We start from the raw sequence: 17,844 nt of genomic DNA, 5'->3' as shown, positions 1-17,844 counted from the left end.
TATGCAAATGCTATAAATGTAGATTTACATTTTTTCCCAATCTATCTTCTATGATATCCCAAAAGGTTTGCGTCACTTTGCATGTGCCTAACAGTTCTCCAGAACTGATGCTTATCTTTCTCCAGGTCAGCTTCTACCAGTTTCATTCTTCTACAGATCATTCAAGTTAGTGTTTCATAATCAGGACTTATTAAATGGATGGTTTGGTAATATTCTCAACTGTCTTCTTGGGAATTATGATTATTACATTACTATTAGTCTCATATCTTACTTGCCAGGTGAAATATTTTTGTCATGTTTGGTTCTCCCGTGGATCTCAGTAATTTTGACGGAATGTCTTGCTTTCACTTTAATGCTTCCAGTGCTCTTTCAAATTTTTCTCTTAGAATTGGATCCTCCATCTCATCTTCATGTTACTTCCTCTTATCTTTCAATAATATTCTCTTCTAGTTTCTTTCCTTTATACAGTTCTTCTAAACATTCTTTCCAGTTTTCAACCCATTTTTCTCAGATTGGCTTGCCATCTGAGCTCTTTATGTTCATGAAACTACTGCTCCTTTTCCCTAGTGCTTCTTTAATTTTCCTATATGTAACATCAAATTATCCCTGCAGTCACGAACGAGTTTACAGCTTTTGTATTTCTTCTATAGCCATTCCTCCTCTGTCACTTCACACTCCCAGTGCATTTCATTTTTTATATATATCTGTCTCCCCTTTTATGTGATGAATTTTTATATTATGTCATTTAACCAATCAAATTTAATGTCTACTGTTTTTTCCAAGGGCCTGTTCTCTCATATCATTGCACTGGTCGAAGTTATTCACCAATTTTCTACTGTGCTTCTTTACCTATTTCAGTCGCCCATTGTCTGGAAATTCCTTTGAAACTATCAACATCCTCCGACAACTTACCCAGGCCCCGTCTCTATCACTTCCTATCTTTCTGGAATAACTTCAGTGATTTATCTGCAATTCATAACTAATGTATTATGGTACATGTCTATAGCTGCTTCTGGAAATGTTTCATACTTCAAAAACTGGTTTCACTACATCTGTTTTACCATTATATAACCTATCTGAAACCTTTTAGTATCTTCGAGTCTCTTCTAGATATACAAACATCTAACAATCAGCTGCATGTGTTTGGACTTCTTTCCACTGCTTCACAAGGAAGCTTTTCTTCCAGGTTCACACCTGCACATAAATTTGAAGTATAAACATTTCATAATGTCAAACATAGTGACAACTTTGTCTGCAAAACATAAAGACCACCTGAAAAATCTGATCATAAAGATGGAAACTGAAAATTTTAACATCAAGAAATGAGACAGTCTGACATCATAAGAACATATAGAAGTTAAAATGGGGACTAATATCGAAGCAACTGAAATAGTTTAAGAATTTTATTAAGAGAAGGTTTCAAGTTTTCCAAAATTTTCTTTCATTTGCTAAAACCTTAAATAAAGCATCTAAGATCTTTTGTATTTAAAATAAATCCCGACTTGTGCAGAGTTTAGTCCTTCGGACTTTGTTTAAAAAGCTGTATGCTAACAGTCCGACAACTTGCAACAGTTTTTTAAATATAAATAAAAATACGAATAGTTAAAGACATACCAATATTTTCCTGGCAAAAACATGCAGGATGAAAAGATCAGGACACCACAAAAAAGAAATCACATAAGTTGACTTTTTTTTTTCATGCACAGAAAGTTCAGACTTGTAGAAGCAACTATAAAAAATGAAAGCAGAATAACAGTACAATGCAAAAACTTGCAAGCAACACACAATCAAACAGAAGTTACAAGAGGAAACTGCCTTCAAGATATGGCAAAAACAGAAGCCAACTACCAAAGACTAATACAAACAATGCATGCAAACAGCAACAATAAGGTGACTGCAATGGAAAAGGGATTATAAATGAAGTGATTAACAACAATGGTTCAAAATGAATGTCGAGAAGAAAGAAATCACTATCAAACAAGCTAAAAAGCCATACACTACTGTAACTTGTGTTCTTTAAAAGTTATGGTTACAGTTATCTTGATTTTCAGTAAGTTGTGGTTAAAACTTTTCCTGTGGCTCATTAAACTGTACAGTGGTAATGCAATTAAACTTCACTGTAATTAACAATAATGTCTAAAGTTAAGTAAGCATTATCTTTTACATTGTAAGTGGCACATTTGAGAAACAACAACTATTCAAAAATGGGCAATGTCACTGACAAATTCATCAAAGATGATAACTATAGTCATAAGAAATGTAACACTGATTCAGCACCTGTACTTGAATGTCAATATCTCTGCTCTAAATATTCTCTCTCTCTCTCTCTCTCTCTCTCTCTCTCTCACACACACACACACACACACACACACACACACACAATGGTTTTACTGGACTCATTCGTCACTCTTCCATTTTGATTCCCAATACAATTACACAGAATTCTGTTTCTCATATGGTGTGTCATCCTCAATACATTACATTGTGTATGCAACACAATGTACCTTTATTATCCAAAGTAAAAAGTCATTTTAAAAAATCTATTTCTTTTTCAATGCTGTTACCATGGTATCATGGCACTGTCAAATCCATTTGGATATTCAGAGTAGTAAAGGACATCATTCATCCCTGACAGTAGCAAATGCCTAACATAATAAGAACAACACTCAAGTTAGAACTGAAGAAACATATCCTACTAGATTATGAGAGAGCTCTCTGGCCAATACTTACCTTCAGGAGAAATCACAGTACCAATGATAGGACACACATTGGCAATACTGAAATTTCTCCCAGTGTTAAGTATTGGCCAGCAATTCTGTCTCATGAATTAATGATATGGCATCTTTTATCATCGAGACCATCACCATAATGCAACGTTGGACACTGACATTGATAAATGACATCAGAGGAGCCAGACTGAAATTCCACTTTGATCATTTCGAACACAGGTGGATATAGCTATTGTTACTTCAGAAAGACAAAGGAATTCTATAATTATCTCTATGAACATGGAGCTTTGTCTCCACAATAAATTATTCAGGCTTTAATTCCAAATCTAACAGACAAACATTTTAAATTAAAAGCTCTAGTGACAGATGACTTGAAATACACTATGTGATCAAAAGTATGCGGACACCTGGCTGAACACGACTTACAAGTTTGTAGCACCCTCCATTGGTAATGCTGGAATTCAATATGACCCACCCATAGTCTTGATGACAGCTTCCACTCTTGCAGGCATACGTTCAATGAGGTGCTGGAAGGTTTCTTGGGGAATGGCAGCCCATTCTTCATGGATTGTTGCACTGAGTAGACGTATCGATGTCAGTAGGCGAGGCCTGGCACGAAGTTGGCCTTCCAAAACGTCCCAAAGGTGTTCTATAGGGTTCAGGTCAGGCCTCTGCGCACACCAGTCCATTACAGGGATGTTATTGACATGTAACCACTCTGCCACAGGCCATGCATTATGAACAGGTGATCCATCATGTTGAAAGATGCAATCGCCATCTCAGATTTGCTCTTCAACTGTGGGAAGCAAGAAGATGCTTGCTTAAATGTAGCCCTGTGCTGTGATAGAGCCACGCAAAACAAACATGACCTACGAACTTTATTGTTGGCACTAAACATGCTAGCAGATCCACACAACGTTTTTCCACTGTCCAGTCAAATTTTTATGCTCCTTACACCAAGCAAGGCATTGTTTGACATTTACCGGCTTGATGTGTGGCTTATGAGCAGCTACTCGACCATGAAATCCAAGGTTTCTCACCTTCCGCCTAACTGTCATAGCACTTGCAGCGGATCCTGATGCAGTTTGGAATTCCTGTGCAATAGTTTGCATACATGTCTGCCTCTTACACATTATGACCCTCTTGAACTGTGGCAATCTCTGTCAGTCAACAGACGAGGTCGGCCTGTACGCTTTTGTGCTGTATGTGACACTTCACGTTTTCACTTCACTATCACATTGGAAACAGTGGACCTAGGGATGTTTAGGAGTGTGGAAATCTCGCGTACAGATGTATGACAAATGACACCAAATCACCTGACCACGTTCGAAGTCCGTGAGTTCCGCAGAGTACCCCATTCTGCTATCTCAAGATGTCTAATGACTACTGAGGTCGCTGATATGGAATCCCTGGCAGCACAATGCACCTAATATGAAAACTTAAGTTTGTGGGGGTGTCTGGATACTTTTGATCACATAGTATAAATTAAAATGGGCTGTATTCAGCTTTAGAAAACAAACATAGCAAAAAACCTAGATTGAAAAGGATGGAACAAACAAGTTAAAAACTGTGTTACAGTGGACAACACACATTATATGGTGAGTAGTAGCAGAAAATGTATATTGAAAGGGATGGAACAAACAAGTTAAAAACTTGTGTTAAAATGGACAGTAATGTATGATATGGTACACAAGGAAGTAAAGTTTCTGTCAATAATACTTTAAAAACACAACTTATTTTCAGAGCACTAACGGCATGAAAAAACTTATCGACAGCAGAAACAAGAAAAATATGGGAGCATGTGTACCAAACATTGTGAATTTTTTTAAAAACAAATTGCACCGTTTCCACAGTATAATACTACACCATCTTTGTCACAATAGCAAAAGCTTAAAAACACACAGTATAATATAAAGGCAATAAAGTTCAGAACTTTACCCCTGAGCATGCAGGTGGGGCTTCAGGGATCCCACATACGTTTTATTTTTTAGTATTTTGTATGCTAAACAGAGGACAGCATTGTAATTCATTATAATCTTGGATTACACTGTTGTTTCAAAGCTGTACTACACATTGTGCATTATTGCTACTCCAAGGTGAAATATTGCAAGATTTAGCTATTTAGTCCCTACCAGCATGTATGTGTTTACTTTAGGCACTGATTTATTAACAGAACTGACCTTGACAGCCAAAAAGGCATATACAGTGAAACCCCACTTTTACACTTTTCAAGGGACTTCAAAACAATTGTGTAAAAGGTGGGAAAATGTAAAATGTGAGAAATAATGTTTTAAGCTGTGAAAGTTGTGTATAGGATGCCCCCTTGAACTTTATGTATGCTACATGTACACAACATGCATTAAAAGACTTGTCAGGGACTTGTTTATTATCTAATGAAGGTTCATTATCTAATTAAAAACTGCTGATGTAACTGGTACTGCTAACTGTCTGGGAAGTAGGAACGTTTGACTCAATTTCATGTCATAATCGATGTTTTTGAAGGACTGCAGCTGTCGTTCATTATTTATATAATGAAATACTGCACTAGCTACGTATTTTTTCATGCTTATGACACGTTTTGAGAATTTTTTCGTGTTTTCAAGTGCAAATACATAAATAAGTACTTTGTGTGGTATTGGAATATGCATTATTCTGTGTTTCTTGTACTGTAGTTGTCTTTTTCAGATTATCAGGTACTGTGCCTCATCGGTTACGTAGGAACCCCTGCCCGAACCCCTGCCCCTGTCCCACCCCCCCCCCCCCCCCATTTAAAACTGATAAACAGATTGCTGTGTAATAAACTGTTCCAGGTACAATTAACACATTACTAATAAAGCTTTGTAGGAGTACAATACTGAGCAAACTTAGGAGTTCTCTTAGGGGTATACAATGAAGAAAGAAACATTGACAATTTTTGCAACTGTTTTTGTTATGTTTCACCAGAAAGAGATTATGTTCATAAATAAAATAAAAATTTGAGACAGTGCCTGTGTCACGCACGCTCCACTTCAATGTCCTGCAGTTGCCATGGTCTGGGTCGCAGCCAGCACAAGGTAGTGGCGCAGTGGCCAGTTACCACTAGTGCAGGTCCTGGTAGTGCAGCGCTTTTACTAGCTGCAGCACCACCTCCTGGTGCCGGCTGCGACTCTGGCCCTGGAAGCCGCAAGAGGAGGCTATGGCGGCAGTGTCATGTGCCCACCCTAATGACTCTAAGGAAAAAGGTGAAAAAGTATGTTAGTAAAAATCACTCAAACCAGAGACTGAGTGAAAAAATTCATATAACAGCTGTAACCGACAGACTTGAGTCAGCTGATTCTCTTGCATTGAATGAAACCACTCCCACCTGGTCAATTTCAACTGGAAAAAAAGGGGTTGATTGAAAAAAAAAAGTGACTGCATTTGTTAAAAACATTCGGTTGTCCCATCACTATCCCTGGGTAGTCATCCTAATGTATTTTCAAGCCCACCCGGTTGGCCGTGCAATCTAACGCATGGATTTCCGGGCGGGAAGGAGCGCCTGGTCCCCAGTACGAATCCACCCGGCGTATTTGTGTCGAGGTCTGGTGAACTGGCCAGTCTGTAGATGGTTTTTAGGTGGTTTTCCATCTGCCTTGGCGAATGCGGGCTGGTTCCCCTTATTCCGCCTCAGTTACACTATGTCGGCGACTGCTGTGCAAACAAGTTCTCCATGTACGTGTACACCACCTTTACTCTACCACGCAAACATAGGCGTTACACTCGTCTGGTGTGAGACGTTTCCTTTGGGGTCCACCGATGGCCGAACCACACAATAACCCTGGGTTCAGTGTGGGGCGGCGGAGGGGTGAAGTGGACCGCGCTAGTCGTTGTGGGGTTGTGGACCACTGCGGCTGCAGTGGGGACGGAGCCTCTCTGTCGTTTATAGGTCCCCACATACAATACAATACATACAATGTATTTTCAAATGGCATATGATTCGGGAGACAGGCTGACCCTCGCCTCCACCCTATGAGAACTGGGCCTAGATGAGAATGCCACCGGAGTAGTTCAGGTTACGCTGAGGAACACCAAATTTAGTTGTTAGCTTTCAGCGAGTTTCACTATTCCAACAGGAATTTGACTACGTGATGGCCTCTTGTACATACTCTTCAATTACATACTGAACATCATCAGCGAATGGGCTTGCACACTACCATCAGGCACTAGAAATAAGATTGGATACAATGAAGATAACCTCAATATACCCTGCCTAGTCTTTGTAGATGCCCCTGACTTAGTAGCCTACAACAGAGGAGACTACACACCAATTACATATCCTCTACAGCATTGCAACTAAGATAAGTGTAAAGGTCAGTATAAAAAACAGAATTTGCTACTAACAAAAATAGAGCTCCCTCAGCAATTCCACTACAAGGTAGCACTATTTATAAAGCCCTGCAGTCAAGTATACAGGAGAGTGGATTTCTGCAAATGTGTGAGAAATTAACAATTGATAGCAAATGTGCCAAGTTGGAGAGGGTCTACCACTACTGCAAGAACCTTAAACTCAACTATCACAACTCGGTAGTAAAGTCCTCCTTATTCAACATCTCTGAACGTCTAATAATGGACAGGAAGCATCCACTATGGAAACTAGAGCACAAGGAATAAAAATCCTCAGGAAGGAGCAAAGGCCAATAATAGAAGAGGATGGCACCTACAGGGTGAGAAATGATAATGAGTTTTACTATCTCCACAAAGACATAATCACACCTACAAAGAAAAAGTGACTGGCCTTCTATGGACATCTGGCCTCCTACAGCTGAGCTACAGGGCTGGTACACGTCCCTCATTGTGTGCGCGCACATGTTTGTGCACATGTGTGTGCAAGAGAGAGGGAGAGAGGGGGGGAAGAGGGAGAGAGGGGGGGAAGAGAGGGGTGAGAAAGAGGGAGGGGGAGAGGGGGAGGAGGTGCAGCCTCAGCTTTGAAGTGGGGGGGGGGGGGGGGGGGGGAGCTTACAAATGTTTCCAATTTTGCTTATGTTCACACCCACCACTCAATACCTCAACTACATATGATGAGTCGTTGCCTTTCCTCCTGTTATTTGCCTCATATGAAGGACTTTCGATTATCATATTATTACTGTAGCCATCTTCTATCACTTTTCGTGTCACATTTCATTCAGTTCGCAAAATCATTCCTGTAAAAGTTTGCCCTTGGTAGCTTTCATACTACATCACCTGATACACGGAAATAATGTCTTGCAGCAATACGGCTTTGTGTAAGTGGTGCAACATACCCCTTACAGACACAGAAATTTTAGGGATTCTCAGTGATCCGGACTACTATTGTGCTGAATTGAGTGATTTCTGGAGTGTCTTCAAATATACTCCCTGAAGACAATAAACACCAAAATCCAAATAACTTATTTTGGAAGAAATCCAAATATAAATGCTGTAACCTATAAGCAAAAATACCCAAACTCAAGCTGAAAGAACTACCTGTCTACCACCCAGTACTGAAAGGTATTGCTAGGAACATTGAACTAGGAAATATACTGGCAGCCTAATATTTATAATTTCTATGCTGAATATTTAATGTCACATAGAAATGACTAAATAATAGTAAACAAGGAATCTTGCCCATTTTACACAAATGAGTTGGATATTAATGAACTAAAAGCTTTTAGTGGACTACTGAATTTGTTAGGGTGTATGACTGCTGCTCATAAAGTTTTGTTATTGTCGGACTAAGGAGTTACCATTCCATGTGTAGGCTGCCAATAATAAAACACAAGCAGCTGTGTTCGTAGTGATGCTGGAACTGGGAAGAAGCATGGACTGCTGACGAAAGGCTGTGGACACTATCATATGTGGGCCTGTAATATCTCATAGTGACATTTTGCAACAATTAACCTCACATCCAAACTGACAACAGGAATATTGTAATTGATAAATGTAAAACTTAAGATTGCCTGTGTGAGGTACTGCCAAACTGGACAAACAGTTGTCACCAAAATTTATACCTAATCCCAATCATTCAGTGTGTATATTTCTGTCATGGCCACATCAATATAATATAGTCCTGAAAGGTATAAGGCAGTTGTATTATTGTCTACGATGCAACATGATCAAAAAATGAGCCCGAACATCGAAAGCTAGACAAAATAATTACTACAACACTAAGGCTGCTGTTGACAGCTTCTATCAACTTTACAGGAATTATTCAGTAGATAGTCATTGATAATATTTTTTGGCGTAATTGAATATTGCTGAGATTAATAGTGTCAGTATTCTGAGGTGCCTAGTGGCAGTTTGCAAATTTATTTATTTATTGAAGGAGGGTCCTCAGCATGTTAGCCTACATGAAAAACTAGAACAGTTACAGATATTACTGAAAGTTTCTTGTATCATCTGATATCCATATTGTTCAATTGGCCCAACTTTTTCTATGGAATTTGGTTGTAGCCTTCGAGCTCTGTTGTGCTTCAGTTCTTATGCTTTTCTTTCTTACAATTACACCAAAGTTGGTGGGGAAAAAAATAATGATAGCACAATCCCCCTTTTTTTAACACTGTTAACTGAAGTGGAAAAATTGTGTAATTGTGTGAAATTTTGCTTTCCTCACTGATGGGCTAAATTCAGACAAATGTAAATGTAAAGACAGTATCATATCAGTCCCAGTCTTAGGAAGTACTACCAATCACATTACAAAATTGTGTGAAGAGTCTGAAAAGTACCACAGAGGATGTAACTGCATTACCGCTTTTAAGAAATGACTAAGTCCGATATGCTTTAACGTAATTTTTTCAACATAACTGACTTTGAATTCAAACAGCACAAACTGTGATACACCAAACTTCAAAATATCACAAACAGTGAATAAAGGAAAGAAAATGCTTATGTCTAGCTGAATCTGTGTGAGCACGTACTCCGATGTAAAACAACAAGTAACTGCATTAAATAGAAACCAATCTTCCTCCGGTTTTATGTCACCTGCTTCTAGTGTATCTTGCTATAGAAGAAATGAAATTAAATATTGAAACCAAAATTAAAAACTAAATTCTTCATCTTGCATTGAAACATCAGTCCCAAGAGCTGCTTCGGTTAATGGTAATATAAATGAAGGGTAGTCATCGAGCAAAGGCTTTGCGTCATCAGGGCATTTGATAATTTTATTGCTAAAATCATGACTACACAAGAATTTAAATATAGAAAGATGAGAAAACACAGGTATTAATTTGCATTCTGCTGTCCCTCCCCCTTTCCACCCTCTCCTCAAAAGTACAAAATGGAACAACATATAGCACAAAAGAAAAAAAAAATAGATTAATGTAGAAGCACAACCATACACACAGACAAAAAATGGTATTTCTCACACATACAGTCAACTTTCTCAGAAATGCTACTGAGCAAGGGAGGAATCTAAGTGGTCTTCCTTTTCTTGGCAATTCTGTGCAAGAGTGGTGCAAAATATGACCTTATGGTGAACCTAGCATACAATACTAACAAAGCCTAATTCTTTAACTAAAATTTTTAAATATGAAGTAATTTTGCTATTATTGCTTATCAAGCCAAGTGCCTCCACTAAGATGACAGTCATCAAGTAGCTATTACGGAAATTATGTGATAATTTTATGTCTAAATACATATACCATAAAGAACTTTCATCATAACTTCAGCATTACAGATGCTAAAAGATGCCATACCTTTCCATCACCTTTGGGATTTATAAAAACTACATAGTGGCCACCATGATTATCTCCACTATGTACCAGAACTGCATGAAGTGTGTAATCTGCTCTTGTTGGCTCAGGTTGCTGCAAGTATGGCTCAAGACTTATTTTTTCATAGAATTCAAACCTGAAAGATGATGGACTTGTAGTAAATTATTTCTTCACACATTAAAAAAATTAGAATTCCAAGAAGAAGTAAACTAATACTGAAGAAAATTACACTGAAAAATTTTGTCTGAACTGACTCAAGTAACAAGTGGCACTGTTACAAGTAAGGTAAATAAGCAATGAGCCATTGTTTTTAAACTAAAATGCAACCTCTTCACTTATTACATAGATTCACACCTCAGGACTGAACAAGTTTTCATACCACTTTTGTGCATCCCAGGAAGGAAAGGAATGTGAAACTGCAACGGATGAAACTAACAATGAATGTGAATCTTAGTACATTTGAATTATACATTTTATGTGGACCAGACTCATTAGTGAAAGAGAGTAACAGTAGCTGGTACACCCGGAAAAAAGAAAAACTCCCATCATCATTTTCATACACATACAATAAAGAACATTTGTCACAGAGCCCCATGCTCTTATTCCTTTATGCATTCACAGTAAGCAAACCAAGAAGCCAGTCAGAGAGGCAGAGAGAACACAAGACAGAATGAACATTTATTTTGCTTGGCAGATTCCTTGGCAAACTGAACACTATTCTCGGTGACAACCAGTTAAAAATATGCTTGGGAATTTGTTTTTATGCACAGTTACTAATGTTTATTTTACACATGCCATGCCATGACATACTGACATACTCAAATGAAATTAACGATGAACATAATAGTTTCTCATTTCAAGATAATGCAAAGTAAAACATACTCAAGGCAATAAATTATGAACAATGCACTCTTCTTTATTTGTGTTAGGAGTTCTTCAAAACAACTAGGAATAAATAAATAAACAGAAACAATCTACATTCAAAAGTAACATACAACTATATACATAATTATAAATTACTAAGATATCCCTAGGTGTTTGAGACATTAAACAAACTGCAACCAAGCTGGTTTCATCGGAATTTACACTGCCCACAAAAAAAGTGAAGCAACCAGAAGAGGAGGAGGGAACAAAACTTCACAGGCTGAGAGGGAATGTGATGTTATTGCAGCGATTACAAAACTGAATCAAATTTACAAAGAACTTGGCACTACGGGTCCACTTATTAGTCGGAAGTTGCATCCCCTCTGGCCTGGTTGCATGCACTGATTCAGCTGAGAAGAGTGACACAAAGCTGTTGTATTCTCTCCTGAGGCAAGCTGGCCCACAAGTGTTTTAACTGGTCCTTGATATCCTGGATACTGGCACTGGGACAGAGTTGACATCCGAGCTGGTAACAAACGTTTTATAGGTGACATATCTGAGTGTCTTGCTGGAAACTGGAGTACCTTAATATCGCACAAACAGATCATTAGGACAAATTCCATGTGTGGAGAGAACTGTTCTATTGAAATATGCCATCACGATAATGTTGCACAAGAGGTAAATGCATGAGGATGCGGGATTTCCATGATGTACTGTGGCACTGTCAGGTGTCCCTCAATCACTACCACCCATGGCCTGAAGTCATACCTGATGGCTCCCCGTACCACGACACCAGTTGTAACACCATTGTGCCAACATTGAAAGAATGGGACGTCTTCCCAGGTTGCTGCCACATTCACCAATGACAGTCAATCAGAGCAATAAAAAATCTTGATTCATTGATGAACACAATGTGATTCAATTTATCAGCAGTCTATGCTTCCTGGTCACAGCAGCACTCCAAAAGCGGCCATCTGCATTATGGTGTTAACAGCAGCCTACACTTGGGGCAGTAATTCCAGAGTCCGGCTGCTGCTGATCTCTGACCAATAGTGTGGGATGGCAGAAAATTGCATGGCGGTCATTGAGGCACACATGTGAAGAGATTACAATGAGCTCAGTGCACATTACGGCAACCCTCCCCTGTGGTTATCATATTTGTTCAAGCAGAACACAGACAAGTTGCCTGCCCTTACGTTCTCATACAATCCAACCTCTAAAACACTATCACATTTGAATGCTCCACATGTCTGGATAAGGCACGATTTGTCCAGTCGGCCAACTGGAGACCCCTAATGAGGCTCCCTTCAAACTGTCAGGTGCTGATAACATTATCTTACACGTGTGCCCAGCAAGTCCATGTCCTTCACAGTGATCACTTACTGCCCGATGCTGTTTGCACCCCTTACGTACGCTACCAGGCCTGGTAACACTAAACACGAACACCACCAATGCACTATGGTGGCCATTGTTTCTATCACAAACAATTAGCACTCTAATTATTTAAAGAACGTTGATGGTGTGTGTGTGTGTGAGAGAGAGAGAGAGAGAGAGAGAGAGAGAGAGAGAGAGAGAGAGAGAAATTATACTGATATGCGACTAGGTCTTCTGGGTGCTTCACCTTTTTGTCAGACAGTGTATTATGGCAGTCATGTGTGCCATGGGTACCACAAAAAAGGAGGGAATATATTCTGACAGCTCAGTAGTCCAGATCCAGAAATGTGTGTCCACAGAAATTACATATGCTCGGGGACAAAATATGCTTTGGAACAAAATGGCAGTAACGCTTCCCGATATGGTTATCAAGAACAAGCTGGGGCACTTACGAGTGAAAACACTGGAACAATTTGAAGCCCATATTTATGCACAGTATCTACCATGAACTTTGAGACAAATCTTCGCATGCGATCCTTGGAAAGTGGGAGCTTACAAACGAAAGTCCATTGGTTGAAGTACAGGACAAATACACAAGACATGTTAGCGAATTAAATGACTACAACACCCTGTTTATATGGTTTTCACCCACCACTGTGATAAATGAGAAGCCAAGTGATCACCAACAGAAAACTGGTTGGAGGAGACCAATAATGGCCGACAACATCTCACTCACACAAATTCTGCCTTCTATGTCCAAGCCAACCAAAACTGTATGGTTTCTGATATCTTACTCAGGGGAAATGCCATAGGATAAAACTAATTGACATTCCATGTCTTAACTCATTTTACAACACTACTTTTGTGATCATATTATCAGACTTAATACATTTTTTATCTACTCTTTTCCTACTATGCAGTAGTAAATTAAAAAAAAAAAATTAAAGTAGCTGTCAGTGAGTAAATTCTACAACACGAAATGTATCTTATGTAACAAACAGTATAAAATCAACAGCTGCAATATTTATACAGAAATATTGATGCATTTTGTCTCAATATTGCCCATAGATTACAGCTATTTACATATTAAGTTCCCAAGCAAGAAGGAATCGCCTGGCATTTCATAGATGCTCAATTTTATTCATAATGAGCATATGTGGAGCCCAGTACATGTCTTGTAAAACAAATCCCCATTATCAACATCAATACAAATTTTGAATTATCTGTCATATCTATACTCAATATACTAAAAAACTGCAAATAATGAACTTTAAATGATATGCAGGGAGTAGTGTATACAGTCTCCAAACTTCTTTTCTTTCTCTTTTGTTACTATTTTATGTCCCATTCATAACTACTCATTTTTACTCCCGTTTCTCCTCTCTTTCAACTGTACAAATACAGGTCCTGCCTGGGGATCTATGTTGTGTCAGTATCACTCTGGTATATACTTTGCTTGTCAAGAAAGTTAGAGGACACCTGACTGTCCAGTTTCATACTCTCTCAGTAGCTTCTGCATCACATTCGAATACTACGTTAGGTAGTTTGGCTTGTTAACTGCTTTGTATCATCTTGTTCTCAATAATGGCAGTTGTGGCTGGCCACTATGTTCTGCAGAGCCAAAGCTGTATTAATATTCACAATAAATAGGGCAATGTAAACTGAGGAATGATGAACCATCACAGCTAGCTTTGGAAATGGATATCATTTTTGTCTAACATCCCTTTCTACTCACTGTTCACACTTATTTTGTGCTGTCTTGCAATAAAATGCCACATCTGTTTCAGATGCACGGAAATCTGCTTTACAGTGCTAATGAATGGTAAACATCTTTTGATGATGTTTCACCATTATTATCCTGCAGTCATTTTTTACAGTGAGTAATGATTAAAAGTGATAACAACTACAAATATTTTTTCTTCCTATCATAACTGCTTTCATCTTGCATAAATTATGCATATAGGTACTGCTAAAACTGAGCAAATATTGTTGATCAAATAAAACAACCCACACTGTAGAAAACCATGGGAGCAATTGTTTCAAAAGAAAAATTAACTTAATAAAAACTAAAATTACAAAGAGACAGTATGACTGGCCAGAGCTTATCATCAGGAAGTGTAATTCTAAGCACTGCTGATGGACATACACAAAAAGGGCAACAAAAAGGGGAGAGGGGAGGGAGGGAGAGGGGGACGAGGAGAGAGGGAGAGAGAGGGAGAGGGAGGGAGAGGAGGAGAGGAGAGGGAGGGAGAGGGGGATGAGGAGGGAGACCGACCTAACTTTCAGATCTGTTCGTTCCTTCCTCAGGGTTGAAAGAGGGGTAATTAGGGGAAAGTTATGAAAGAAGGATAGATCACTCTGACACATATCTTTGACCACCATGTCCTCACAAGAAATGGTTCTATCTCGATCTGGACTCTGAACGACCTCCTCCTGCTTTCTAACCTCCCCAACCTACCACTCCTTCCACCCTGATTAAGGAGCTAACAACTGACTTAGGTTTTTTCCAACTTTTGTAAGTCTGTGTCAGCAGTGCTTATAATTGCACTGCTTGGCCAGACACAGTCTCCTTGGAAATTTAACATACATACTTATCACAGAAAATATGCAACAATGGCTCAATAGGAAACATTGGGGACTATATAAAATATTTGTAGGAAATGTTTAAACAGCTGAAGGAAGAACAACAGTAAAATGATTTAGAGTGATTTAGAAATCATCAATCAGAATACAGAACGTGGAAAATATAAATTAATTTACAGATATTCAAAAATTTAGTAACTTAAATTACTACAGCAGTTACTGGCTGCCTAAGAGCAGCTCAATGTTTTACGACCAATTGAATGCGACAAACTAACACTGTTACACACATTCAAGCTGTTACAGTTTCATCGCTGTGTAGCCAATTATCTCTAAAAAAAAAAAAAAATTACAAAGTTGCGTTATCTGTTGTTAGTTTATTGTTTTCCTGCTTTAGCAACATTCTTTTCTTGTTCTTTAAAGGTACAGAACACAAACATCACATTATTCACAATCCATGAAATTACTTTGCTTCTCTGTCAAAATATGATTTGGGTTGTTGAGTACTGTCCTTATGCCTTTAGGAATTTTGACTAGTTATTTTCAACATCCCCTATGTCATTATTGAATTACGGGTGGATTGCCTTCAATGATCCTTGTGCTAATCTGTTTGGGTGGCAACAATTGTAATTAACTCTCTTATCAATATTGTGTATTTATTGGTTTGCATTCTGTCATCACGACATTCTAACTTTCGCTCCATCTTCTCAAACAAATTTCTAATACTGTGTGAACTTTGGAAGCAGGACAAGTGAAGCTGAAGGCAGGTTGTTAGTAATGTTTTGGATCGCTCAGTCCATAAGAACAAGTAACTGCTTACAGTCCGTGATTTCATGGTCATTAATTGAGGTTTCAGAAGAGTACCAAAGGAAATATACACCTAGAGTTAAGAGTGTCATCACAAAGATCATTACACACACAGGATTCCCAACTCCCAGACAACACATTAACTGTACTTCCAGTTTTGTAACATATGCTATTACTGAAACAGAGTGTGACATGAAGAAAAGATGATACTATGTTACAATTTCATATAAAAAATTATAAACAAGAGCAATACAGATCTCTCAAATAATAAACTGCCAGAATGAATGCATCTGCTCATTCTACTTCAGGATATTGTAAGCCCTTGCTTGTGACAAATGTCTAAGGAATATGACGACACAAAAAACACTGCCACATAAAATCAAAGCATTTTTTTTTAAGTGAAGGACTTTTAAGAGACATGAGTCACTTGACATTTTGTTAATAAATTGATGTAAAATTCAATATGGAATATCATTATGTTTTTGTGGATAGTAATATAGCCACCAAAAGGAAAAGGTGTTTACCAGTAGATCTGCCCTTAGGAATGGGGAATAAGTTGCTGAGCTTTTGGTTCCTCCTCCACAGGAATCCATTTTGTGTTCAGTAGTTGTTACTACATATGGAGATTGTATTTTGGTGCAAGCTTGAGTGATTAGGTATCAGCTGTATGGGCCGTTAATTAAAAATACACAAAACAGAGTATCCAGCCAAAGAATGCAACCATGCAACCAAGAACTTCTTTTCACATATTGTAAGATATGTTGAATGATGCATCCACTAGAAATGGAAAGAATGGAGAAGCAGATACCCAGCTGCTATGAACTGTTCATTAGTTACTTGGATGTTTCACAATTGCAACTGCTCATAACAATGTAATACAAACCATTTTACTACAACAAAAACAACATACTTTCCCAACAAAAATATGGCAACATGCTGACCGTTTACACTCTCTCTCTCTCTCTCTCTCTCTCTCTCTCTCTCTCTCTCTCTCTCTTTCCCCTCCTCATTAAACATGTTGAAGATGCTATACCGGCATCCACTGAGGGAAAAGGATGCAACCAACTGCAGGTTGTGACACACATTGGACCAAATGATGCCTGTCATCTGGGCTCCAAAGTCATTCTTCGGTTATTCCAGAGATTGGCAGGGAAGGCTGAGAAGACCAGCCTTATGCGTGGAATTTAACGAAGCTCACAATTAGCAGCACTATTGCCAGAACTGATCATAACTCTTTGGTTCTGAGTCGAGTGGAAGGACTGAACCAGACACTTGTGAAGTTCTATGACAAGCTAGGCTGTGATTTCCTAGACTTGCAACATAGTGCTGAGAATTGTACGGTCCCCCTAAATAGTTCAGGTGTGCACTGCACATCATAGACTGCTAATTAGGTAGCTGACTTTGTGTGGGGGTGCACACAAGTTTTTTTTTTGTTTAGGCGACTCTCCATCCAATCCGGATAACTATAGCTGTAGGAAACCCAGAAGTATTAGTGTAAGATCAAAAGAAATGTCTCCCACAGGTGAGAATATTAAAATTCCAATAGTAAATTGCTGAAGCATTCACAACTAAGATCTAGATTTTGAAGTGTTCATGAAAAGCAGTGAAACTTGAATAATACTACATAAAGAAAGCTGTTGAAACCTGAAACTGATAGCAGTGAGATTTTTGGGGAAAAATTTAAGTGTATACTGTAAGGATAGGCAAATGGGAAATGTATTTGTCTCAGCAGACGAAAAACTCAAATCCACCAACATAGGAACTGAAGCTGCATGTGAGACTGTTTGGCCAATACTCAGTATCAG

The 17,844-nt window shown here is 38.5% G+C and overlaps 1 protein-coding gene across 1 annotated transcript in view; it reads right to left on the bottom strand.

Moving 5' to 3' along the window:
• LOC124593708 (ubiquitin carboxyl-terminal hydrolase 7) overlaps positions 1 to 17,844 on the bottom strand; it is a 211,545-nt gene that overhangs the window by 86,930 nt on the left and 106,771 nt on the right. The window contains exon 11 of the mRNA XM_047132015.1: positions 10,397 to 10,550. Within this exon, the coding sequence (XP_046987971.1) occupies positions 10,397 to 10,550 (154 nt within the window). The remainder of the gene's footprint in view (positions 1 to 10,396; positions 10,551 to 17,844) is intronic.

The sequence above is a fragment of the Schistocerca americana genome, chromosome 2 (assembly GCF_021461395.2).
Source record: "Schistocerca americana isolate TAMUIC-IGC-003095 chromosome 2, iqSchAmer2.1, whole genome shotgun sequence".
In the NCBI taxonomy this organism is placed as follows: domain Eukaryota; kingdom Metazoa; phylum Arthropoda; class Insecta; order Orthoptera; family Acrididae; genus Schistocerca; species Schistocerca americana.
The sequence above is the reverse complement of the archived record's forward strand: the minus strand, read 5'-3'. Positions and strand labels throughout refer to the sequence as shown.